This window comes from Micropterus dolomieu, linkage group LG20, assembly GCF_021292245.1.
Source record: "Micropterus dolomieu isolate WLL.071019.BEF.003 ecotype Adirondacks linkage group LG20, ASM2129224v1, whole genome shotgun sequence".
Taxonomy (NCBI): Eukaryota; Metazoa; Chordata; class Actinopteri; order Centrarchiformes; family Centrarchidae; genus Micropterus; species Micropterus dolomieu.
In genome coordinates, this window is record NC_060169.1 from 26,032,826 (window position 1) to 26,058,494 (window position 25,669).

At 41.5% G+C, this 25,669-nt stretch overlaps 1 protein-coding gene across 1 annotated transcript in view; it reads right to left on the reverse strand.

Moving 5' to 3' along the window:
- Window positions 1-25,669, reverse strand: part of znf710b (zinc finger protein 710b) — a 27,916-nt gene continuing 2,247 nt past the window's right edge. Inside the window, exons 2-6 of the mRNA XM_046032874.1 lie at window positions 25,480-25,550; window positions 5,676-7,250; window positions 2,934-3,125; window positions 2,372-2,543; window positions 1-1,768 (exon numbers count right to left, since the gene is read on the reverse strand). Coding sequence (XP_045888830.1) covers window positions 1,587-1,768; window positions 2,372-2,543; window positions 2,934-3,125; window positions 5,676-7,208 — 2,079 coding nt within the window. The 5' untranslated portion in view covers window positions 7,209-7,250; window positions 25,480-25,550 and the 3' untranslated portion in view covers window positions 1-1,586. The remainder of the gene's footprint in view (window positions 1,769-2,371; window positions 2,544-2,933; window positions 3,126-5,675; window positions 7,251-25,479; window positions 25,551-25,669) is intronic.

A 25,669-nucleotide genomic window follows, 5' to 3' on the forward strand; every position in this document is an offset into this window, starting at 1 on the left:
TTTAAACTAGATAACCTTTATTAAATAATCCATGGTCAATTTCCATGAGGTCTCAGTTTGATACTCCTCATTTCAAAAATGAACAAGTAGACCATTCCTCTGGTTTAGTGTGCATATCAAGGCTGACCTGCATGGCAGGACAGGGGGAACTGACGGTCTTCCCCAAAACAGAATTATGAATAGCAGGACTAGCATCAGTCCACTTTCAATTCAACCAATCAAAATTTAACCAGGACTACCAAATAATAATATTTCCTTCTTTTAAATCTACAGATTGGATTTATATCCATTTTCAGTGTCTTTTTCCCATTGAGAGGGAGGAATATCTTTCTGAAGTAACTGAATTGAAAGTGAAGTGAAAAGAGCCCTGGATTTAAGAGTGCTGAAACTACAAACAACAAAAAACCCAAACTGCTGATTCTCCATACAAACTGCTCATTCTTCAATTCACATTTGAACTGACAACTGTGAAATATCCATATCAAGGAAACTGCAGTTTACAAAATACCTACTGAGAAAGCATATCTGTTTGTGTTTCATAATATTGCCGTTATGGGGGTTTGGAAGATTGTACAATCTTACTTCCCCCAGCTCTTCTCCTTGAGGCAAATGAGTTACAGAAGACAGCCTTCACAGAAAAATGACAGGTCTCAATGAAAAAGTGCTTTGTATTGTTCACTCAGTAATTCAAAAACTGGAGCAGATTATTCACTACACGGGATAGATTATTAATGTAAAGCTAAACCATGTGAAACGAAAACGGTAAGTAAGCACACTGCATGTTGAAGAATCATTTGTACAGTGAGAGGGCTTTACATGTCGGTGTCATTGTTTTCAGATGTCAGCCGACATGGGACAGTAGCCACTTTGGTAGGAAGTGACCTGCCAAGAAAAAGGCTATAAAGTCCTGTGCAAAGCACACAAGCATTGAAAGACCGTCCTGTTTAAACGGAGGGCTGGGTAGAAACAGGTTACTACAATTAGGAGCTTTTTAGTAAGAGCATTCAAACCTATGAATATGTTGTGACTATGTATCAAAAGTTCGATATACAGTGAGTAAATAGCTGACAAGGCGGAAGCTTAGCTGCGAATGTCTCTAGCTGGCACTTTCAGTCAAAAACTATAAGGGCATACATTGGTTGTGAATGTGACAAAAATGGCAAAATGGTAAACAAATTTTTATCACATCAAAAGTAACTGATGGCTCTGCAAATGCAACTTTTTTCTTCTTTTTTTTCTTCAAATAACTGATACATACACACAACATACAGATTTGACTGTCCGCCAGTGAGAGTCTTTGAGTCTGTAAGCGCAGTAATCCCCCCCAAAAAAGGAGCTCCAGCCCGCGTCAACAGTTTCGGCGTCTCTGCTATCAGCAACAGAGCTGAAACGTCTCCTTTGAAGTGCGTCTCCTTCCTGGCCTCCCATCAGAGTCTGTCAGTTCTGGCTCTTCTGCAAGGAGGCCAAAACTAAATGAAAACCCCTTTCCCAGTGTCTCCCAAAGCCTTGTCAACAACTTTGTAATTTCCTTCTGCCTTCCAAAAAAACAAAACAAAAGCAAAACATGTCTTCTGGCCCATCACCACTCAAGGTGTAGTGTAGCTGCTTGTATCCTTCCCAAAATTGTAATACTCCTCCATGTCCTCCATGTTTGCTGTAGTGAGTTTAGTGAGGTTTTGGGAGCCTCCATTGTCCATATTGTCTGGTGATGTAAAGCCGAAGTTCTGTCCTTCATACTCCCCCTGGCTTTCTATTTCTGGAAGAACTTCTGGAAAATACAAAAAAAAAAGCTGTAAAAAAAAAAAGATATAAAAGTACCAAAGCTACCATATTCCTTTCACTAATAAGTGTCACCATGCTGAAGAAATTGTAGACATATTATATCAATAAATGAAACATAAATGAACTGAACAACAGAAAAGCAAAAACAAGCAAGAGAAAATATATATATACAGTATCTCCCAAAAGTGAATACACCCCACCCATTTGACTATATCTTTTCATGTGACAACACTGAAGAAATGACACTTTGCTACAATATAAAGTAGCGCGTGTACAGCTTGTATAATAGTGTAAATTTGCAGTCCCCTCAAAATAACACATCACACAGCCATTAATGTCTAAACCGCTTAAAATAAAAGTGAGTACACCCCTAAGTGAAAATGTCCAAATTGGGCACAATTAGCCATTTTTCCTCCCCGGTGTCATGTGACTCGTTAGAGTTACAAGGTCTCAGGTGTGAATGGGGAGCAGGCGTGTTAAATTTTGTGTTGAATTTGTTGGACCAGGGTCCAGGTCAGTACTAGGTTTATGATCAGAGGGTCACTGGTGTGGAATGAATAATAGAAATTATGTGTGCAGCGGGTCTCACCTTGTCCTTCTGGTGAGACGTCCATTCCGTGTTTGACCTTCATGTGCCTGCTGAGGTTTCCCTTCAGGTTGAACTTACTGGTGCAGTAAGGACACTTGAAGGGCTTACTGCCAGCATGGAGATGCATGTGGCCCAGCAAGTTGTACATTCTGTTGAAAGACTTGCCACATACCTGGAAAAAAAGGAACCACAAATATTGACACTGATGAACAAGGACATAAATAAATGTAAATATATACGTCGCAGTAGCTACTTGTAGATGGGAGGTAACGATCATCCTGCCTGATGTCAGCTGCCTCAAACCGCTGGGATTTTATCCCACTCTAATAATATGAATTTAATTGTAGCAAAACCACTGGTATCGAACCGTATGAATTGCTTCCTAGCAGCATATTTTCTAATTTCTCCACTTTACATAATCCTGTTAAATTAAATTGAACTAATTTTAAAATGTGTCATCACATCTCATTTCACACCGAAATTGATTAGAAAATCTTACATTTGCTACTAACCCAGAATATAATCTCTTTTCCTTTTTTACTCTTCAAGTTCAAATATTCACCTTGCATTTAAATGGCTTCACAGGTAGGTGGACGATCATGTGGGTCTTGAGGGTCTGTTTCTGGATGAAGCTCTTGAAGCATACGTGACACTGGAAGGGCCTGACGCTGTTGTGGATGAGCATATGCCTCTTCAGGTTGGCTGACAGGGTAAACTCCCGGGAACACACGTCACACTTGTGGCCTTTCATCCCCTGCAGAGTCCAAACAGAAGGAAAGGGTTAAACACTCAAATATAGCAATGACTAGATTTATTGCTTAAATCACAGCTTTTCAAACTGTGAGTTGGAGGGGCACAAGAGTTGGGGAGAGACTGAGGAAAATACAGTGTGAGGTGAAAGACACACGTACATGCTGGTGTTTTTAAAACGGGAAGTTAGTATTGTAGTTTGGCTGCTGATATGGCCTGACTTGTCAACACAGTCAGCAGTTGGAGGAGCAGCAGTGGCACACAGCTCATGGAGGCAATTAAGACACTAAAACCCTTAGCACCCGATTGCCGCAGTAAGTACAAAAAACTGCACTCTTCTCAGATTTATAACTCACTCAAATTTGAACATACAGACATTATACACATATTTTTTCAATTTGGTGTGACTTATACTTTCCTGGAATATAACAAAGTATCAAACTTTGTTGTGGTACTGTAACAATATACAATTCCATCCACAAATCAACAGGGAATGTATAACTTTCCTGTAAAACATGCAGGCCATGATGCCAAGATGTACTCTAATGAACAGAACATTTTTCAGTTGTTATCATGTCGTGCAAATACTATGTAAAGCCAATGTGCTATGACGGCAAAGCAACCATTTGTCTGGGATGTCGGTGGCAATTTTGTAGAATATTTTAACCTTATGACATTCACATTCTGCCTGGGAGATGCTGCTCATTTGTTTGACTATATCAAAATGTAAGGCAACCAAGGTAGGTGTATCAAAATGATTGCTATAGTACAGCAAAAAAAAAAAAAGAAAAAGCCCTTTCTATCCCTCCTTCTTCTGTTCCCATAACATTCTCAACCACATGCGACAGGATATGTATAAACATTAAGAAGCAGGTCACAAGAGCAGACAATTCACAGCATCTAAGGCCTTGGGGCTTGTCTAAATGAATGTGCTGTAGCCCTATACACTCCACTCTGCAGTCAATATCAGCAGACAAAAAAAGTGGGTCTGAATAAATGGATTCTGGGTTATTGAGAAGAACAAATATGTATCACAGGTCACCAGTGTGCCGACAGACAGTGTTTGTATAAGCAGACAAATCTGGCAGACTGTCAGTCCACCCGCTGCCTACACAACAATCGGTATGTGTTGCTGTTGTCCACCAGGGGGAGCAGTGAGCAGACAGCAGGCTCAAATACAAGCCACAAAAGAGAACATTTTCTCTACTGAGAATACAGACAGCTCTCTCATTTCGATGAGTGTGGCTTAGGATTTTTGCTGCCCTGAAAGTAATCAAATTTAGGTAAATCCTTGGGAATTCAGCATTTTCATTTGACGCTGTGTGTGATTTCTATTAGAAACTAGCGGAAATGATCTGATCCATCTATACGTCCGTCGCTCTATCTATCTGTATTAAGAAAATGATGGCAGTTTCTAAAAATTGCCTCATTCAATGGTGAATTGAAGAGTGCAGTTTCAGAGAAATTTTAAGATGTCATTGCTGCGCATTTCAGAATGACAAGTAATAATCAAGGCTTCAAATTGAGTCCTCTGGTTACATTAAATGAATTGTGGTCCTCATCTCTCTCTTCCTCACCTGTGTGTGTGAGTAATTGTGTGCATGCGGGTAGAACAGACAGGGGGCACTGAGCAATTACAGACATTTCATTCAGACGAGGACTATAATGAGGAGTACATGACGACGCTCAGTTTTGTAGATGTACAGAATCAAATCTTTGTGAAAATGCAGCACTGAACAGACATATCTATTCTACTTCTCATTGCCATTTCTCTAAAAGCAGATGAAACATCACAGCACACTTGAACAGTTTTTTTAACTTTACAGCTTACAGGAGAATTATTTGGCCGGATTTGTTAACATGAGCAAACTTTTTTGAAAAGCTAGAAACTCAATTCTCTCATCCTGGAGCTTAATCTATTGAATAGTGAATGAGTGATCAACTGGATTTAATGTGTCTGCATGCAAAAAATAGGCACATCCCGACCCAGACTTGTTAGCACTACAATGATAAGTGGATGAAAATAATCCTGTAGCAAAGACCGTCCTTGGTATGTTGTTGATGAAGTTGCTTCCTATTATTTAATTTGACTTTATTAACATTTAGTTTCAGGTTAGCCTAGTTTAGTCTAGTCTATGTTAGAACAGGACATTTAGCTGTTTGTACTTGCTTCTATTCTGACTTCAGAAATTCCAAGCAAGCCTTAGTCACACCAAAAATCTGACATAAAAACACAAAAGGACGCAGTACAGAAGATGGCTGCCTGCCAGGGTAAGTGCTCTTACCTGTCTACTTCACCCAGGTCTCAGTGGGTAAAGGACAGAAAGGCCTTTGGACAACAGAGGGGTGGTATCCTCCCTTTGGTGATCCGATTGTGCCTCTTTTTGTGTGTGTGTGTTTGCTTTCGTTCTCCACTATCATTTTATTTTAGATCACAAAAGGAAAACCCTTAACAGTCTAATGAGCTATACAGGTAATATTTACAGCGTGTCTGTAACTAGAGCAGTCAGGAAGTCTGGGTGGGAGCTGAAGTGTCCGGCGGCGGTGTCAGTACCTTATGAGTGAGTGAGTGCTGACGGAGGTGGTGGAGCTGCACAAACTCCAGGCCGCACTGGGAGCAGGTGTAAGGCCTCGGACTCTGGTGCTTCAAGAGATGGTTCTGGAGCTGGCTACGGTAGGCAAACGACTTGTTGCACTCTGTGCACTGGAAGGTGTGGGGGCCCTGGTGGCTGGTCTGGTGGCGTTTGAGGTGGGCGTAGGTGGGGAACTCCATGCCGCACTGCGAGCAGACGTGGCAACGTCCGCGCTCATGCTTCACCTCGTGCGCCCGCAGCTCGCTGGGATAGGCAAAGCCGCGGCGGCAGAAGCGGCAGCTGTAGGGCTTGACGTCAGTGTGTTGGAGCATGTGCCGCTTCAGGTGGCTGGTCTGGGTGAAGCCCTTCTTGCAGACCGTGCATTTGTGGGGCCGCGTACCTTGGTGGGTCAGCAGGTGGGTTTGAAGATGACTGGGCTGCTTGAAGAGCTTCCCACAATGTGGACAGGCGTGTGGTTTGATGCCATTGTGGCCTAGGATGTGCGTGACCAGGTTGTACTTGGAGGTGTATGATTTATCACACATGCGGCACTTCCAGCGCTTCAGACCATCTCCCACGTCTACGCAGTAAGATTCATCAATCTGGATGTTGATATCTAGCCGGTCCACTCTGCGGCCGCCGTGCCGCCGTGGAGGCTGGGGGTGCGGAGGCTGCTGGTGCTGCCCTCCTCCACTCCCATCTGTCCACATCATGCTCTGGCTGCCGTCTTCATACTCACCCCCCCCAATGCCCATTTCCGCCGAATCATAGCTGCCCACTTCACTGGTCTGGAAGTAGCTGCTGATGGCTTCCTCCTGTTGTGTAGGCTTCATCATGTTGTTCCCCTGATGTTCTACCTCTTCATGATCCTCTCTGCCACCTCGACCGTGGCCCCCCATAGGGCGCTGGCCCTGCAGTCCTCTGTGGCCCTGCTCCCCTCCTCTGTGGCCCACCTGGGGGGGAGGAGGGTGAACATGTGTGTTGGCTTGCTGCTGGTTGGATGCTTCCCGCTCACACTCTGAACAGTTCTTGTTGGTGCCTCTGAGGGTGGCTGGATCCACTTGTACTAAACCACCTCTGGGAGCCATATTGTTAAGCATGTGGACACAGGAGGACATCCCAGAGTTCACCACTTCCCCTTTCACATGGGATGAGGAGACGTCACCGCCTTGAAGGCTGTGACGATCGGGGCCAACCATTTTCCCGTCAGGATGTTGAGGGGGCCCCTGCTGCCACCTCCTCTGACTGCAGCTGGGTTGCATCTGACCCTCTTCGCCCAAATTGTCTCCAAGGTAATCTCCGTTGGCTCCGATAAGCTGGTCTGCGTACTCGTAGTCGACTCCGTCTACTGGTGGCGCGGGGGACTCTTTGGGTTCGCCGGTGTAGAAGCCGTTAGGTGCAATGGTAGCTCCGAACACTTCATTCTGGGAGATGAGACCTAGCACGGCGGCCTGGGCCAAGGACAGCACGACAACTGGATCTGTCTGTGTGCCTATGTCCACCAGCCTGGCCATTACCTTGGGCTCACATCTACCCAGGCGCCGGCTCGCCTCCTCCTGGAACAGAAAGACACACACATGCACAAAGAGGCAAGATGTCAGCACTGCACGGAAGCAATTAACAAATATATATCTGACAAAATAGAGTTTACATTCTGCTGCATGGTGCTGTGGGGAAAACAAATGAAACTATGGATTTCTTCTCTGTCACCATCTTAAATATAGGTAAAGGTCTGTTTTGTTGTTTCAGCCAATTTCTCAAATCCAAACAAAACAAAACTGGCTAGGAGAAGCTAAGAAAACAATCGAGAACACAACACAGCTTGGTCTTGACAACATTTGTCAATACAGGATACTTAGCCTACAACCAAATACATCTCATCTAAACTGTTACACAGGCAGAAAAGTAATGACAGTCATACTACAGCATACTGTCCTCCAACGAGAATATGTCCTTCATCAAAAGTGACCCAATAACGACAAAAAGGTGTAAAGACTCATCATCCTATCACAGTGTCTCGTTGAGCCAGTTGTTGAGATAGACAGAAGGAGGAAGAGACAAAGAGAAACAGAGATTTTTATTGCATCACTACAAAGACTACACAACAAAAATAGAATATTTCCTCCTACTGAGACTAACCTCATCCCAATTCAATGGTTCTGGTATAAGAAGTAAACCTGAATCAAGACTGCCCAAACGCAAACCTTTAGCTCTAGTGACTGAGACACAAGAACTATGAAAGACACCATCCTAATCCAGCGTGCTAACCATGTATGGCTTGTGTCCGTGTATGTGTGTTGTGGGGGATTAGATGGCCTACTGAACTATACACAAACACACACATTCAAGTGCAAGAAGGAAAAAATATTGAGAATAAACTGAGCAAGATTAAAGAAATGAAAAAAAAGAATGGAAAAGCAGGAGAGGAGACAGAAACAGAGGAGAGCAGAGTGAGAACAGAGGGGGGGAAGAGGAAAAAGCAGAGACAGAGGGAGGGTGGGAGGGAGAAAAGCAGGAGAGAGAGAGAGAGCTTAGAGCAGGCAAGAGTCTTGTGGAGGGGAGGGGTAGAGGAAAAAAGAAAAAAGAGAAAATGAAAGGTAGAGAAGAGATAAGGAGAAGAGGGGGCAGGAGGAAAGCAGAGAGAGAGAGAGAGAGAGAGAGAGAGAGAGAGAGAGAGAGAGAGAGAGGGAGGGGGGAGAGCGGAGAGAGAGAGAGAGAGGGAGGGGGGAGAGCTGAGTGAAAGAGTGAGAGGGTGAGTGTGAGACAGCAGTCAGAAGAGAGCAAGAGGAAGACAGAGAAAGAAAGATTTGTAGACAGGGAGGGAGGGAGAGGCAATGAGCAACCAGGAGACAGAAGGAGAAAGAAAATGACAAAATGAAAGCCAGACAGAATGAAAGATAAAAATTGTGAAGTGAAAGAGGCAAGCGAGAGAAAAAAGAGGAACGGAGAAGAGTTGGGAAAAGCTCAAAAGAGGGCGAGTAGAGAAGGCCATGATGCCAGAGACAATTCTTAATTTGTGAGAAATAAGAAATCCGCAAATGGCAACTTTAAAAACAAAGAACATCTACAAAGAATCAAAGCATCTCCGAGGGCCATTTTCTACCTGTCTTTCAGCTGGGACGTGATCAACCCATGTTGCCCACCCCCCGCTCAGCAAACTACCACTTAATATGCTACGAGTGAGAGCCAATAAACTCACCACGCTCCTCCTGCTGTGAGGTTTCAGGTGCTTTAAGGATCTCATTCTTCAGTGCAAGTGTTGAAGTGAGAATGGACTCTGTTCGCCTCCTATTTATACGTGAGGGATGAGGGGAGGCGGGGCTAACATTGCCCGCCTCCACCCCTCTTCTTCTTCTTCAGCACAGTTTCGGTAGTGACTCTGGTCACACGAGCACAAACACAGGCCAGACACAAAAAACAAACAAACAAATACTTCCTCTGGAAAAGGAGCATGTGGCCAGTAGGGTTTTAAAAACAAATAAACAAACAAAAAAAGCTTATGTGTCACTGATGCACAAGGCTCCTTGATAGTTTGGTGATAAATCGGCTAAGTCACCTCAAAGTCACAAGACACACACACACACATACACCCCAGCAAGAAAAACAAAATCAACATCACATCAGTCTGAAATTATGGATCCACCAGGCTGCCTCCCACCTCACTCGCCCTCCTTTCTTCCATCTCCGTCTGTCATTCTTTGTCTTTGTTTCTGCCTATCCCTGTCTGTCTCCCTTCCTTTATCTGTTTATTCCTCTAGCTCCATCTATTGCTGAGTCTTTTCCTGTGTATCCTCTATGTATCTCTCTCTCTCTCTCTGCCTTAGTATTTCACTCTCTCATTTATCAAGTAAGGTTTATGAGTACAGAAAAGTGTTGGAAGATTGTTTCGTGCACAGACTTGGATGCAAGTATGTGATAGGAGAGGGGAGAAGAGAGAGAGAGAGACAGACAGAGGGAGAGAAAGAGATAGAAGGTGACTGACAAGGAGATGAGCGAATGGAAGAGAGAGAGAGGGAGAGAAGATGGAGAAAGAGAGGAGGAGGAGGAGGAGGGAGTGAAAGGAAAGAATACTGAAGGAAAAGAGAGGGGAGGGGTGGAGGGGAGAGACAGAAAGAGAGAGGGAGAGAAAGAGAAGGAGGGGGATGGGAAGAGTGGAGCAGAATGCGGTAAAAGAATAAGAAGAAATGGAAGATGGATGTAGGGAAGAAACAGATCAAATGAGAGTTACAGGAGAGATTAAAATGTGTTGTTCTGCTCTTAATGATGCATCAAACAGGCCAGTGTCTCCCTCTCTCCTTGCCTCAATCACACACACACACAAATTGGGCCTCTGACTGACACCTCGGGAAACGTCGAGGTTCGATTGTGAAGAACTTTCATCCCTTTTTCGCATCGTCTCGCGAACCAGCGCACCGCCAGCAAAGATTGGGGATGCGTGGAAAGAGGAGACAGCCGCGGAGATGTTGCCAACCGGTAGCCTGAGAGTCCACAAAGGTCATGCATATCCTGCCAATGATGAAACTGAGAGGAAACAGAAATTGCAGATTACCATGCTGCAAATTACGGAGGGAAATTAAGAAAATGGGATTCAAATGATTGACTGACGCTTCCTCCTAGCCCTAAGAAATAAACAAAGATACAGCAACATTCAAGATGTCTTGTATGCACTCTGCAACAAACACTTCAGCTGGTGTCAATATATGCGAGGACAAACCAAAGCCTCATGTCTTTTGCTGGAGTTTCCTGAGACATTGTGAAGCTGCCAGGAGAGAATGGACAGTTGAGGCCATGCTGTATATGTTCAAAGTGTGCGCTCTCTGCAATATGTTGTATAGCCACAACATTAAGTTTCATAAAGTGAGTTTCTACAGATCAATCACGCACCCTCCCATGTCACCGAACACACAGTAATAATGCATTGCAAACAACAGACCTTTGTTTACTTTGGGCCGGCCAGATACTGGTTTTCCTTTTTTGTAGCATTGCCACCTCTCAAGCCAGAGTAGTTTTACATGGCTCCCAAGAGAGATGATAGATGAATACAGTGAAACACTCCAGGTGCAAGGGTTTCAAAGAAGAACCGCCTAATGTTCAACAAATGAAAGACACAACCGATCGCTTCAAGAAACCAAAGGTTCTAATGCAAATCTGAAAGAGGAGGTGAGGAAAACGGATGCAGTCAGTCATTCATTGTTTAAATGATTGGCTGATCGCCAAAATATTAATCTGCAGCAATTTTGATAATCAACTCATTGTTATAACAAGTTTTTTTGAAGCAAAAATGACAAAACTTTAGGTGTTCCTGCTTCTCAAATATGAATATTTTGCTGTGGTTTTCAATCTTTTATTACAGTGACCTGAATCTCTTTGGGTTCGGGACAAAACAAGACATTTAACAGACATCACTTTGGAAAACTGATGGAATATTTTACTATGTTTTATAAAATGTTTAATGGATTACTTGAGAAAATGAATAACTTAGAAACCATCCAGCATCACCAGCATTGTTGTTTCTTTGACCCTTTGTTTATGTGGACTGCATTTAAAAGGTTTTCTAAACAAGGTATACACTAAAGAATTTTGGGGGAAATTTTCTTAGCAGGTAATTTGTGGCTGTTTTGCAGCAGTAGTGTTGATGGTTAATTTGTGGATTTGTTTCCAAGCCTGTCTAATAAAATCACTATTTCTATGAATATTTTAAACATATTAATTATGTCATAATAACTGTTTCTCCTACACAAAGCCGCATCAGAATGTTTAAGACTATACATTTTAAATCAGACATCTCACTGTTTCATATGGAAGTGCACACTGAGAAATACTTCAAGGGCAGAGATGTGACAAGTGGGGCTGACTTGCCTCTATTTTCAGCCTCACTGATTTCCGTGTTTTCACCGACAAAATAAAACTTTCCACAAATAGTTAACGCTCTCTGCGGTTATGCTACAACCCACCTCCTGCCAATCACACACAAAACAACACAAGATGTTTCCACTGAATTTAGTCTGTACAATACGATTTTGCTTAGTTTTACAATATTTCTATGGGTTAAGACATGCACATCCAAAGTGTGATAGAGCAAAGGAATACAATCTAAAAAAATGTACAAAAGTAAAGAAATCCTGGAAATTAACCCCCACTCATATTGCTCTTTTAATTGGTTTCTTCACCTTTAAACTCTTTATCCAAACTGACTTAAATTATAGAAACGCTTGCTTTACTGTTTTATCTTTAAATTGATGGCTGCCCATGATCGCAGAGATACATTTTTCCCATTTAAAAGGAAACTAAACTGACCATTCCCCAGCGCACCTACACAACATACCATGGGGTGTGAAGTCTTGTTCACAAACTCAGCAATTAAAATGTGACCCGATCCACCCACTAGCCACTGCAAACCTATTTTCTAGCTGTATGGTCAAGAGCAAAATGTGCATGTTTTCTGTTAAGCAGCAGTCACTGTTTCCTACAGATAAGATCAAATGGGAGCGGGAAGTGAAACCTGACCGAATGTGGCGGCTCGAGATACATTCTGGTGCTAGGTGTAAACTGTCTCAGCTGTATCCAGACTCGTTCTGGATTTTTCTGGATAAAGGACACTGAGGTGGGAGAGAGCCTGGCAGGGTCTGCACTGAGCTTGCTGCTGTTGACAGTTTGGCCATAGCCCTCTTTGCAGGCAGCCATATTAGTTCCACATTCTGGCTCAATTTGCTAAGTGTGTCCATAACTTCAGATTTAAAGTCAGACAACTATAAATTTGTAAAAGTGCTCGAACAATTAGCTGATTAATCAATAATCGATAAGCCACTGAAAATGAACAGCCAAAAATTTTGATAACCAATTAATAGTTTAGTTTTATCACGCAGAAATGCCAAACATTATTGGTTCTAACTTCTAAAATTTGAGGATTTGCTGCTTTTGCTGCTTCATTTCATATTTTTTGGCTATTAAATTGTTGGTCAGACAAAACAAGTGACCTTGGACTCAAGGAAAAGTGTGATGCGGCATGTGTGGGCATTTTCTATTATTTTGTGACATTTTAAAGACTAAATGATAAAACACAAAACAATCAACCAATCAATGAAAAATAATTGTTACAGCTCTAATTTGTAAATGTTTTTTGGTACCGACAGAAATATCCTTGTCAACCACCAGAAGTTGCTAACATTTGCAGTCAGAGTTTCTGGTTTGAATCATCATTTTTCATTTTCATTTCCTTTTAATTAAATTTACTGACTGGCAATTTATTTAGGCAAAGGTCTTTTACAGCTACTTATGTTTAGACAACATTTAACAATGGAGAACTTTGCAGCCTTTAGAAAAACATGTTTTTATTTCCCAAAGTAGGGAATTGTGTAGTGCGAGGGACCGCTTGTATAGTGTAATTATCATAAAGGGTTATGTTATGAACACAAGTTTTAAGTTCTAATGGTGCTTTCAGACCAAAAGCGAAGCGAGCGTTCGGGGCGGTGAGTTTACACACAAAGTCAATACAAAGACGCGTAGAGCCGCAATTTCCTGTCGGGCGGCGCGAACTGACGCGAAGGGGGCGGGGTCAGCAATGAGAAGGCAACGTGAAGGAATTCGCGTGAGTTTAATATTTTCAAGCTAGAAAGTCGCATGACACTGAGTCGCGATAGCCTATCAGTGTTGAGATTGTCCGTATGTCACCAAGGCTTCAGAGCGTTTACTCGCGGGCGGAGCTCGGAGTTAACTGCTTTTATTAAATGAGCTTTTTACTAGTTTTTGGGATTTCAACGTTGATTTATCTTCACTGGAGCTTCTCAAGAAAGCAAGGAGGTTGAACTACCTGGTGAGTTCAGAAAACATGTGTCGTTGTACTTTACTGTGACCAAGATAATAAATTCATATGTTTAACAAATCTGCATCATGTTGTAGTTATTTCGGCATCAGTTTAATCAGTTTATTGCTATTTAATCACAGCAAAATGTTTACTTTGGGTTCATACAGTAGTAATGGCGAGTTGTGTTTATTCACGTTATCGTGTTAAAATCGCGAATGTACTCGAATGTACTTTAAAGGGTAGACTGTAAAATCAGTTTTCTCAAAAGCATAATCTTTAGCTCCCGTTGGCCATTACTGGCGCACATGACAGAATGTGCTCTGTAATTGGAAATTTCTTGCCAAAATGCACCATGGGAGTTGTAGTTAAGTACTCACCTCATATTATTATGTACACTGGCTTTTTTTTTTTAATCAAAGAACCAGATTACACATAACATTGTCTTTGAGAAACATGAATTCAGGAACCAGTGGCGCCTGAAATAGCTCCTTTGACTTGGCAACGCTACAGTATTGAGAAAAATTCAAATCATACCCAGTATTTTTATGCAGTAAAACCTCAGTAAATGATCTATGGATGAGGCTTCCAGCTATGCAGACGGGGCAGCTCAGTTTATGAGGCCACCATGTCTGTGAAAGTGAGAGGTGAGGCAGTCACCTGGTTTATCTAGTTTACATTCCTGTGAGGATGATGACTGTCATTTGTGGCGGTTTTGTAGGCTGGCAAGTTAGGCACTTGTTGAATATAGACAAACAGAAGGGTAAACAGCTAGCTTTGGGGCAGATTGTTACAGGAGGCAGGCAGTTATATTTGGGTTAATGTGAATAACAGCGGCCAGTAAAAAGCTCCATAGACGGACCGCTTAAATAAGAAACAAATATGTAATGATGGGGAGAGAAGCTTTTAGTCAAGCTACAGCTTTTATCGTAGAATTATAACTGTTTCTCTCTCTAATGTGTTTGTTTTTTCTGTGATAGAAAACTGTTTTTTTTAATAGTTTGTATCATAAATGTCATGCAGGAGTGTGGTAAACAACGGGATAGAGAGAACATGGAGGAGAGAGAGAGAGAGGGAAACAGCAGAGGACAAAATGGGGGCGTAATAGAGGAAGCAGAGAGAGAGAGAGAGAGAGACCAGATGATTGCATGGAATGAAAGAGGGATTGAAGGGGGAGGGAGGGGAGGAGATAAAGAGAACAGGGATGGGAGGGGGAGTGAGTGAGCGAGTGAGTGAGTGAAATGGTGGAGTAAGAGAGGAAAGCAGAGAGACAGAAAATGAGAGGCAGCAGTGGGGGAGGGGAGGATGTAGAGGGAGAGCAAGAGAAAGACAGAAAAAAGATACAAAAAAGGAAGAGAAAGAGAGAGAGAGAGAGATGGGGCAGGGAGCAACGTGAGAGTGAGACAGAGAGAGGGAGGGAGGGGTAGTGTGCAACGTGAGAGAAGAAGAGAGAAAGAAAGAGAGAGGGGAGGGAGGGAGGGGTAAAGCTTGATGGAAACCAAGAGAGGAAAAAAAGACAGAGGGAGAGAGAATGAAAGAGGGATAGAGGAGGAAAGAGGAACAGAGAGGGGGAGGGGAAGAGAGCTGGAGAGAGAAAAACAGAAAGAGGTAGAAAAAAAATAGGGAGCGAGCAAGGGAGAAAGAGCACAAAACCTATCTCGCTCTATTTTGTGGTTTAACAAACATGGCTGCAGCAAAAGAAGAAGAAAAAGAACAACGGTATTGTTGGTTCTCAGAAGTCCTCTCTCTAACACACACACACACACACACACGATCAGTAACATTTTAATATACCAACATCAGTTGTAATCACCCATGTGATTCATTATAAGGTGAAAACAGCTCCACTGAGGTATACTGTGATGTGTTCACAGATGGGAGGTTTACCCTTGCTAAAAGGCCTTAGTCTTTTATTCTGCTCAAATGCTGAGATTCTCAGTAGTAAAGTACAACTGCTATATCGACCAATTTTATCTTACCACAGATATTTTGGCATTGGGGAGGAAGTCTGACACTGTGGGTCCAAGCTGCAACCTCCAGGTCAGAAAAGTGAAGTCAAAGCATTAGTGCTTTAAACCTGCATTCTTTATAATGGCCAGCGGGGAGTGACACCACTCGTTGCAAAAATAATTGATTGCTTTGGCGTCTATGATAAAATGACCCTACTTCTCACGTGATTTGCTACCTCAGTAAACACTTTTTGATAACGCAGGGTTTGTTTTAGGGAATGACAAGTTGCTACCACGGCGACCTGTCAAACAAGATAGAGGCAAATCGTGTCCATTGCGTACATTCAACTAGCCGTGAACTTGTTTTTGAGTGCTGCCATTGTTTTTGTCTAAGTTCAGCGTTCGGCTGTACTAAAAGACACTCTAAGGAGTCGGCTGTTCATTTTTTTTAATTTTAAGCCCGTTTTTCATTAGACAATTAATATCACAGCTAACATGAACTACTGATGCACCTTACTAACCAAGCTAGCTATCTCCACACTCTCCTCCAAATATGGCCACTTCTGGTTCCAAAATCCCAAGATGCCGACAGCCAAAATACCAAACTCAAGGCTTCAAAACGGCAGACCAAAAACCTGTGGGTGACGTCACGGTGGCTACGTCCACTTCTTTAATACCGTCTCTAACTTATTGCAATGGATTCAAGTAAGTACATTTGAGCTACAATTTGAGCCCTATTTTATATAAACTTGTTAATATAATTTCATATTTCAATAATTTGTGCAACATTAGCTTAAAGAAAGTTTTCTAGATTAGGTTGAATACTGAAGAAAATTTAAAAATGTGATGATTCTAGGGCAAGTTCTGGAGTTGGAAGGAAAGTCTTTGTTCTATGATTTCTAAATGGATTCATGGATGTTTATTCGTGAATAAATGATAATGAAATCCTCGGACAGCGTAAGTCATATTGAAGCTACAAATTTGTGTATCATGTTTGTGTGAGCTATGACTCAGAAGGAGTCAGATTTTTGACATAAATTACAGCAAACCTTGCATGAATTTTCCACCAGAGAGCGCAGGCACATTTAGTTTTGTAATGTAAAATATCTTATTCGAGGTTGAGGAGTTGGAATCAGAGAAAAATCTGGATTGCTCATTAATTATTTAATAACTAAATTTAAGTTATAAGATCCCAGTACATGAGTGAAAATTATGTACTCTCGAAACACTGGATGATTAGGTGCAATATCGACCAACTTTGGAATTCAGTTGACAACACTTGTATGAATAAATGTAGAGAGATAACATAAGAGAGACACATTTTGTAATTTTAAGCCTTCAGGACGCAGGAAGTTCAGGAGAATACAGAAGAAGAAGATGTCTCAGGGACAGAAATATGTTTGGAACAGGAACAACACAACCATTACTGTGTGACACTAATACTATGTCAGCAGCATTGCTGTATTTCTAGCTAAAACCCTGATAATATGTGCAACTTTTGTCAGTTCCTCTAACTGGCCAGAGAGCCAAACAGCAACAAGACATGTAGGATAGCTGTTTACCCACCTCCAAAAGTAACCATTGAGAGGGTCCTAAAACACTGACATGACCTCAAAGAACTAGTGCCAACAAAAGGCCGACTGGCCAAACATCTTTTGTTAAACGTTGCGCTTGACCACAAAGCAAATAGTAAAGCACTGGCATAAGAAGAAATAACAAGTCAGCAATTCTCATCAGGGTAGTTAACCATGCTGAGGTCTAAATCTGCAACTTATTCATGTGTGGTGAACAATGTTTAGGCTGCAATTACAAAAAGAAAGTATGCTTCTAACACTGTTGACTCATTTAAAGGGGAAATGTGTAGTTTTTCCACCACTAGCGGTGGGGATTTTAGATTGCAACCAGGTGTGTGCTCAAACTCATGAGCGAGCAGAATCTGACACAAATAGACAGACTCACTGGTAGACAGCTTCACACAACATGCTGGAAACTCAGGTAAACTCCCACTGCATCGTTACAGCGATATTTTTATTAGCTTGAGGTTGAACTAAGCCATGCTCGTTACATGATAACATTACACTGACTACATTTAGCCGACGTGATACATCGCGGTTAGCTCACCTGCCTGCTTTTCAGAAACTAACCAGCAATTGTTCCAGCCTAAAATGCCTGATTCTGCAGCAGCTTTTCTAAAAAATTGTGATAAAAGTTGCAATGTTTTGTTGTGATGCAATTGTGGGAATAAGTGAAAACTGCAAAGGTAGATGTGAGTTTTTAAATGTTAGAATTATAGTTGAATCAGTAAACAGTCCCTCCGGGATTTCGCTGACCTAACCCTAACCATGCATATTTTAACCAGCCTACCTTATCTCTCTCAGCGCTTGTAACTGGGATGCAACAGCCTGTGTGACAGCATGCGTCTCGTCTGACGTCCTCCATGCATTTTTGCCACTTTTTTCCACAGTTTTTTCTGTGTGTCAGTAGATTATTCCTTTTATGTTCAATCACAATATTGCACGTTGTGAAATGTGAGACTGTGGTATCACACGTCTGCTGCAAGGAAGTGACAAGCTGACGTATGACAGCATTTTGCAGGAAACGGCGACGATACGTCAAATTTGAGGAAAAGTGATTGGTCTAAATTGCAAGTCACGCTGAATTTTACGGGGATTTGTTGAATTTGTGTTCATAGTTGCGATCGCGACATCGCAAAATCCTGGAGGGACTGACTAACGTTATTATTTGTTTATCTTTCACCGGAGGTTCAGAATGAAACAGTTAACGAGCTAGACTGAATATTATAAATGAGATTGTTGCCACACTTTAACAGTTAGACCACAGTAACATTACTGTAGTGAATGGGTCTTCCACTGTGTTGTTGTACTGCGCCCTAATGTTGCATTATTGTATATTATGTGGGTCACATAAGTTACAGCGACTGAGACGGTGGAGAAGCCGTGTACCTGAGTGTCGGTAAAACAATAAGTCTAAATTGAACATTACGAAGCAGCAGCGGGAGATCCATGCTAACCTTAGCTAGTATAAACAAATCGTTCCACATTTGATTTGTACTATTTAGGGATCGACCGATATGTTTTTTTACAGGCCAATCCCGATACCGATTATTAGTAACCAATTAGACTGATGACCGATATTTGGATATGGTGATATTTGGAACAGATACATTTACTTTAAAAATTTTAATCTTGGTGTCAAAATTTTGAATAACACAAACTCCAACACAAAACTTTGTTAAAAATAATAAGATTTTAGTTAATTGTCATGTTTAATCTTTATAAAGTAAATTAAATGAATTAGAGATCCATCCCAGACATGGACTTGTTAACTATGAGTGATAAATTATCATAAACTTTGTCTTTACCTGCTGCCATTTATATTGTATTTATTTTATATTGTTAGGATTTTATTGATACATTTACTGATACTATTTACTGTTCTGTTCTTTATCTAAACTCTTATTGGTTTTTATAACTAACTGTTTTCAGAGCAGCAACAAAAGTAAAGTTTATTACAGCAGCAAAGTCACTATTCAAAATCAGTGTCTCACTAGAAATAAATGGAACATGTAAAATAAACTATATTCCTGACATCAATATACTGAGTGAAGTTTAGATCGAAGACACCAGTCAGTTTCAGTCCTCCTCCTCTCTCTGCTGCTGCTGGTGGAGGGCAGCTGGTTTCTCTCAACAAGCAGCTGAGTTTGCAAGGATTTGCTAAATTTTAAGGTACGTAGCATCTCAGCTAAACAGGCTGCATACAGAGATTTCGTTTTAGCTTGTTTATCACAAACTCGCTATTAGCAGAGTTAGCACATGTGCTTGTATAAAACTAAAACACAGCTACAGTGGATGAGACAGAGCAGATTGAAATATCTCTCTGTACACATCTGTGCTTGTTGTACTGATGCAGTAGCAGCCTTTTACTAGTACTGCTGGTTTTGCTGCACTTACTTACAGTTACGGCCTTAGTTATTGTCAACTTGTGTAAGAGACACTGATCTTCGCTCACTTCGCTCTGTGTGTGTGTATTTGCGGAGCTCTGCTGAGAGAGGAGGGGAGGGGCTGCAGCGTGGTGGCTCGCTCGTTCTATTGGCTACTTCTGCACAATAGTCAGTGTCGATAGGCGGTTACTCGTGACTTGTAACCAATCACCTAGTACAACAGGCGGGACATTGTACTCACCACTCTGTGGGCTCAAGCAGACTGAGAGAGGCGGCTGCATCAAAGCCAAAGGAGCACATTTTTTGTTAATTAATTATATAGGTGATCTGTTTTTAAAATGACCAATACAGATTATTGAAAAAATGCTGAATATCGGCGCCGATAATCGGTCAGACCGATTATTGGTCGACCCCTAGTTACATCATTTCTTGCAAGCTGAATAAACACTATGACATAATACCAGTGGTAAACAGGATAGTAACGTGGATTGCGTTCGCTGGTGAAGTTACTGTGGAAAGCCATACAACTATTGTATTTTGCACCAGATAATGTTAGCAACTGGTCGGCATTAGCCGGCGAGCTGAAGTTATCTAACTTGAGCCAACTAAATCACAAAATCACAACACATTTCACATGCTTTGCAGTAATGTTAGTTTACCTGTTTCAAACCAAAGCAGAGGTCTCTCCTTGACTTAATAGCACGTGAATATTGATTAGGTGCTGCTTTCTGAAAGTGACAATGGGTTTTTCCACAATGGGGAGGTAGTCGTGACCGACCTGGGCCCATGCAAAACCCCTAATTGACATGTAGTTTCTACAGAAATGTGTCAGGTGTGCAATAAGTGCGAAAATGAGTAGTGCTACAAGTGGCTCTGCAAATTCTCTTCTCGTTATTCCTATGCAGTGGTCCAGGTGTTGGCAGCTATGGACAGGCAGTCTGTCCTCAAAGATGATAGATGGGTGGAGTGTGACCTTACACAGGACAGAACAACAGCCCAGACAGATTTGCTCAGCTCTTTAGAGCTTCCATAAACTTTGCACAGACCCTCATTATACCTAAACTCTACTTATCTTAACATGCACAGATGTCATTTAACACATAGACGGATGTGAGTGCTTGTTCTTTTAATAACACAACTGCAATCAATTTATGTACAATTTAGTTTTTTTCCTCAGCGTTCTTGGTTTGATAGTTCACCTCAGTAGAATAAAGCTCTAAATTTTAAAGTTTTGCGTATTTTAACACATTTCAGACTGACAGACTACTTTACATCACCTCTCCATAAGCATCTACCATTAATATAAAATTAGCCATGATGCACTTGTAATCTGACATTTAGTGGAAGGAGGAAAGAACATAGTTCCATAACTTGTACTTTTTTCCCCATTGTGGTAACATGTGAAAGGTCACACCAGTTCACTTTTCACATACACAAAAACAACTGTGTGAGAACCCTGCTTAAGTTGGTATGGCATTGTTTATAGTCAGAATATAATGTTGCTGGTTAATAGACTGGGTTGTTACAGAGATGTAACTGCCATATAGTTCATGCACTATTAATAGTAAACATTTGTAAATATTGGACTGTAGTGCTCACTCATAGATATGAGGCATGAGAGAATTCAAAGTTCTACACTTTGACACAGTCACACTATAATGGGTTGAAATGAGCATTCATAAATAATTGAGCCCTTATAATAAACACTAACTCTATACAGACAAGACAAATTAAAGGATGAACCTGTATAAATTACATATGAAAATCCTTCCATGCCACGACGGGTCACTGAATGGTGTGATGAGTATGAAAATGTTGTGAATCATATGCTATACCCTTTACAGTCACCAGATCTCAACCCCCATTGAACACCTATGGGAGCACATTTTGGTCTGATGCCTTTTATTTGTCATCCATCTTTATATCTCACCCAAACGTTGCTACCCGTCTCCCTGCAGTCCCTTGAAATGAGCAACTACTACAATAAATGTACATTTCTGTTTTCGATCCTCAAGCCCTAAAACAACAACTAATAACCAACTAAAAAAATCAAACACAGTAGTATAATACATTTGACCCCACAGATACATTTCTATGCAAACAATCCAGATAACAGCATTCTGGATCTTACACTAATCAGCACTGTGATGGGAGGAAACCCTCTACTTGAAACACACATGCAGCCAACATCAACAGCAGCTCTGGCACAGAAATTGCCATTTTAAATGGTAGAACTGAAGTGGTGAACGCAGAGGTCGAGCACCACTGGCTATTGGGTCGAACTATATAGTTCTGTGACCCATAAACATCTCTCTCTTTTCTTGAATTTCCGCTGAATTGGAGTTGAAAGTGCTTGTTTACTTGTGCTGTTTACTTTTGTCGTGGAGGCCAATAAAGGAAAACAAATTAAGCTGATAGATTTATACGTTCTGACATGATACCCTCATTTAACTGCCATCTATGAATGTGCCATCAAAGCTGGCAGCAGGTGTAAACAGCTGATTTATGGTAGCCTGTTTGCAGCACTTAAGGCAAGTATACAGTGTAATATGTACGAAGAGTGCTGTCCTTTGGGAATCAAGTCCCAAATTCCAAAACAAGTGGCGTGTTAGCTGTTCCTGGAAATATCTCATCTTTGCTGTCCTTAAATATGAGTGAAAAACAGCTACATGACTTGCGAGATACACATTCCCACACCGTCCCGTTCACTTTCTCAGTTTTTTTACGCAGATATAAATGACCAGGGAGACGAGTCTGGGTTTGTTCCATGTTTACGAGGTCATCAATCTAAACCAACCTAACAGCGTTAAAAAACATCAGTCCCACGTTTCATTTTATTCTTACCATGTTTCACCGTTATGTTACAAATTCACTTACAATGTCATAATAAAATATCACGGCATAAAGCTATCAAACACAATCACTTTGAGTGTAATTTAAAAAAGATACAATTTAAAGTCTCAATAAATGTCGGATCTGCTGCTCTGTTAAATGCTGCTGTGGGCCTACCATTTTGTTCCAGTGCTTGTAACTAACAGTTTTAAACTACACCACTCCTTTCTCCTCCTCTCTCTCTCTCTCATCACTCTCTCCTCATGTTTCCATGGATACACCCCCCTCCCCTTTTTTCTCTCCCTTTCCCCCCCACTTTTTCTTCACTTCCTTCTTATCTTTTCCCTCCCAGTATCTTCCCTATCTGCTCCTCCACTCCTTCATTGCTCCATTCTTTCCCCAATCATTTCTCTCTTATGGTGATCAGGTGATCTTTGACTGCAAAATGTAAAAATGATAAATAGGACATTAAAAGGAAAGTAACACACTTTATAAAGGACTTTCAAACAACAGGATTAATGTTCTAGTACTATAGTCCTGGAGGGAATTTATTTTTTTTACTTGTTCTTCGCCGGTTCAGCTACAGATCAGCTACACAACAGCGCCCCCAGAGACGAGATTGAGACTTAGTGTCTTGGTCAGGGACGCTTCAACAGGATTTAAACGTCCTAGCAGAAATTTGGTTTACCTGCTCACCATTTAGTCACTTAACCATACAGTGGGTTCTTGGATATGGAAATTGAATGGGGCCGTCATGTACTCGTGGCATGTCTTTTTCTCCTCGTTATGTTGAAGCTTATCTCTTTAAGGCTCTCAGATACAGCCAGCGATACCTGGCACAACAGACAGCTGTCACAGGACGTCAGAATACACAACAAAAAGCACCCATTGGGCTTGTTTAATAGAAAATGTAGCAGAAAGGACATAAATAATATGTATAAATACATGGGGTAAATAAGATACTGCAGCATCATAGACTTTATTTACATAATCCCTTAATGCAACACTGAAGAATTCAGAAAATAAGCATAAAGATCCTAACCATCTGATCTGAAATGACACAGCTAACAGTCTCACCAATGCACGCAAAGTATTTAGTGCATTACAGTCCAATTGCCAAAGTCTTTTGAGATGATGCTGATCCAGTTTGTATTGTCCCAATCCTCCTAAAACTGGACGTCGTAAAGTAAAGCTGCTACCAATATTATCATTACACAATTTTAAAGTTGATTTATTTGCTAAGAGAAGCAATTCAATCTATCTAATCTTATACTAGAAAACAAGTGGTTCAGTCAGAAATCAAAAGTCTTTACAACTCCTCCAAACGGCCACTGTGGAAAAGGCCCCCTCTAGCAGTGACTTTATTGCCAGTTCCCCCCTACTATCTCTCTCCCCACCTGACATCTCTGACTTTTGAGGCAACTACGCCCAGATTCTTTAACAACCTGTCATCTGGTGTGAAGTACGTGTAGCGCAAGTGAATAACAGTGTGTAAAATTCTAGTATGCCTTCAGTATGTCTCTGTGGCATACAGTTAAGTTTGCTTGCGCATTATTTATCAGCCAGCAGAGTGCAGTGCTGCACAGAGACAAAAACCTGCGGCTAAAGTGTTAATAGGCTGCTTTTAGCTTCAGATATGCCTGAACACATTTTTTGCGTTATTTACAGCTATCTTTTTTCTTGTATATTATTTGATTTTATATAGAACCACTTATTCACCAGACAGTTGTGCAGAAGGAACGTGGTTGTGGTGGTGGAAATAAAGGCATTGGAGTTGCAGACATCTGTGTGGTTCTAAACGATCACCTGCAGCGGGTTACTAATTAATCGAATCCAGCACAGAAACAGCAGGGAAGCTATAACTTCCTCACACCCAACATCATAGAGACGGGGAGACGCAATATCGTTAACAGCTAAACATCACTCATCAAGCATCACTAACTGTAAAACTACTGAGATAACTACACCAGCATCACTGGCCTGAGTATCACAGTGTCACCACAAAAGCCTCAACACTGACAGAGACAGACACAGGAACAGTGTGAAAGGACAGAGAGGGAATGAGAGAACGGGAAACAAAGACGATAAGAGTAGGAGACAAAACAGAGAGATCTCCACATACACACAATGCGCGCACACACACAGCCAAAATTACATCCAAGAGGGCATGAACTAGGCCATTGCTCTGCACTATGCTGGAAAATGGTAGTTAGCTGAGAGAAGAGAGGCTGGCAGAGACCTGAAGGCTGACACTAAATTTCGTTACCTATGTGACTGAACGATCATGTGACTACACACAGTACCAATTTTGTCAGCCCAGATGGACTATGATCCGATCACGACTCAACACACAGGCTAATAATCAGGATCCAATCAGACTGAAAGAGAAAAAAAAGGAGCAAATGATGAGGAGCCAACAGTCGCCTTTATACATCAGAACAGAACATTCCAATTAACAGATTGTACAATGGTTCATTCTGTTAAACTGCAGAAAAATACATTCAACAGTTAATCTTGGATTTGGGAGGACTGACTGACAAACTGACTCACCAGACAACTAGTAACAACTTCACAAGTACAGCATTTAGCCAGACCAGCATCCAGAACATAACTGACCAGCATGACCGGCACCTAATAAGCATTACATACTGGTGTTGTTTATCAAATATTCTTTCCGCACACAGTACGCGCCATGATAGACACAACTCCATGGCATAACTGATGATGGCGCTTGATGAAAAGTTGTTTCATGCCGAGGGGAGACATGAATACTTGTACCAAAATCCGTGGCCAACCATCCAATAGTTCTTGAGACATTTCACTTGAACCACAAATGTCAACGTTATGGTGGTGCTGGAGGAAAAGTCAAATCACCATAGGATTCAGGAAATTTCATGGCAATCCCTCCAGTGCTGAGACATTTCAGTCTGGACAAAAGCGGTGTACTGACTGACCGACCGCTCAACATTGTAACTCCATGAGCCAAACCACTAGCATGTTGAAAAAAACTATCCCTGACATTAGCTACAGATATTGGGTAAAATATAAGTTGTTAAAGCAGAATTTGCTTCAGCCTTGTTAAAATATCAAAAAGATACACAGATTAGTCCAGGTTAAATCTAGATCACATTTTGCACACATAATTATTTCTCACTTGCGGTCAAAGTGTAGAGATTCTTACAAGTGATAATAACAGCTGACAACGCTGTTTTTGGCTTTAAATCACAATCATATTTACTCACATTGTCATTGTCAGATACGCTGACAGTTGTGTTACTTGCGAAAAATCCCAATGCTCCAACCAAAGAGTCAACTGGAAAATAGCAAGTTGCATTTATTATTAATGAAATCATATAGAGTAAGCTGCAAGCCCATTTAACAACAACAATTCAATGCCCCCCCCCCCCCCCCCCCCCCCCCCCCCCCGCCGGC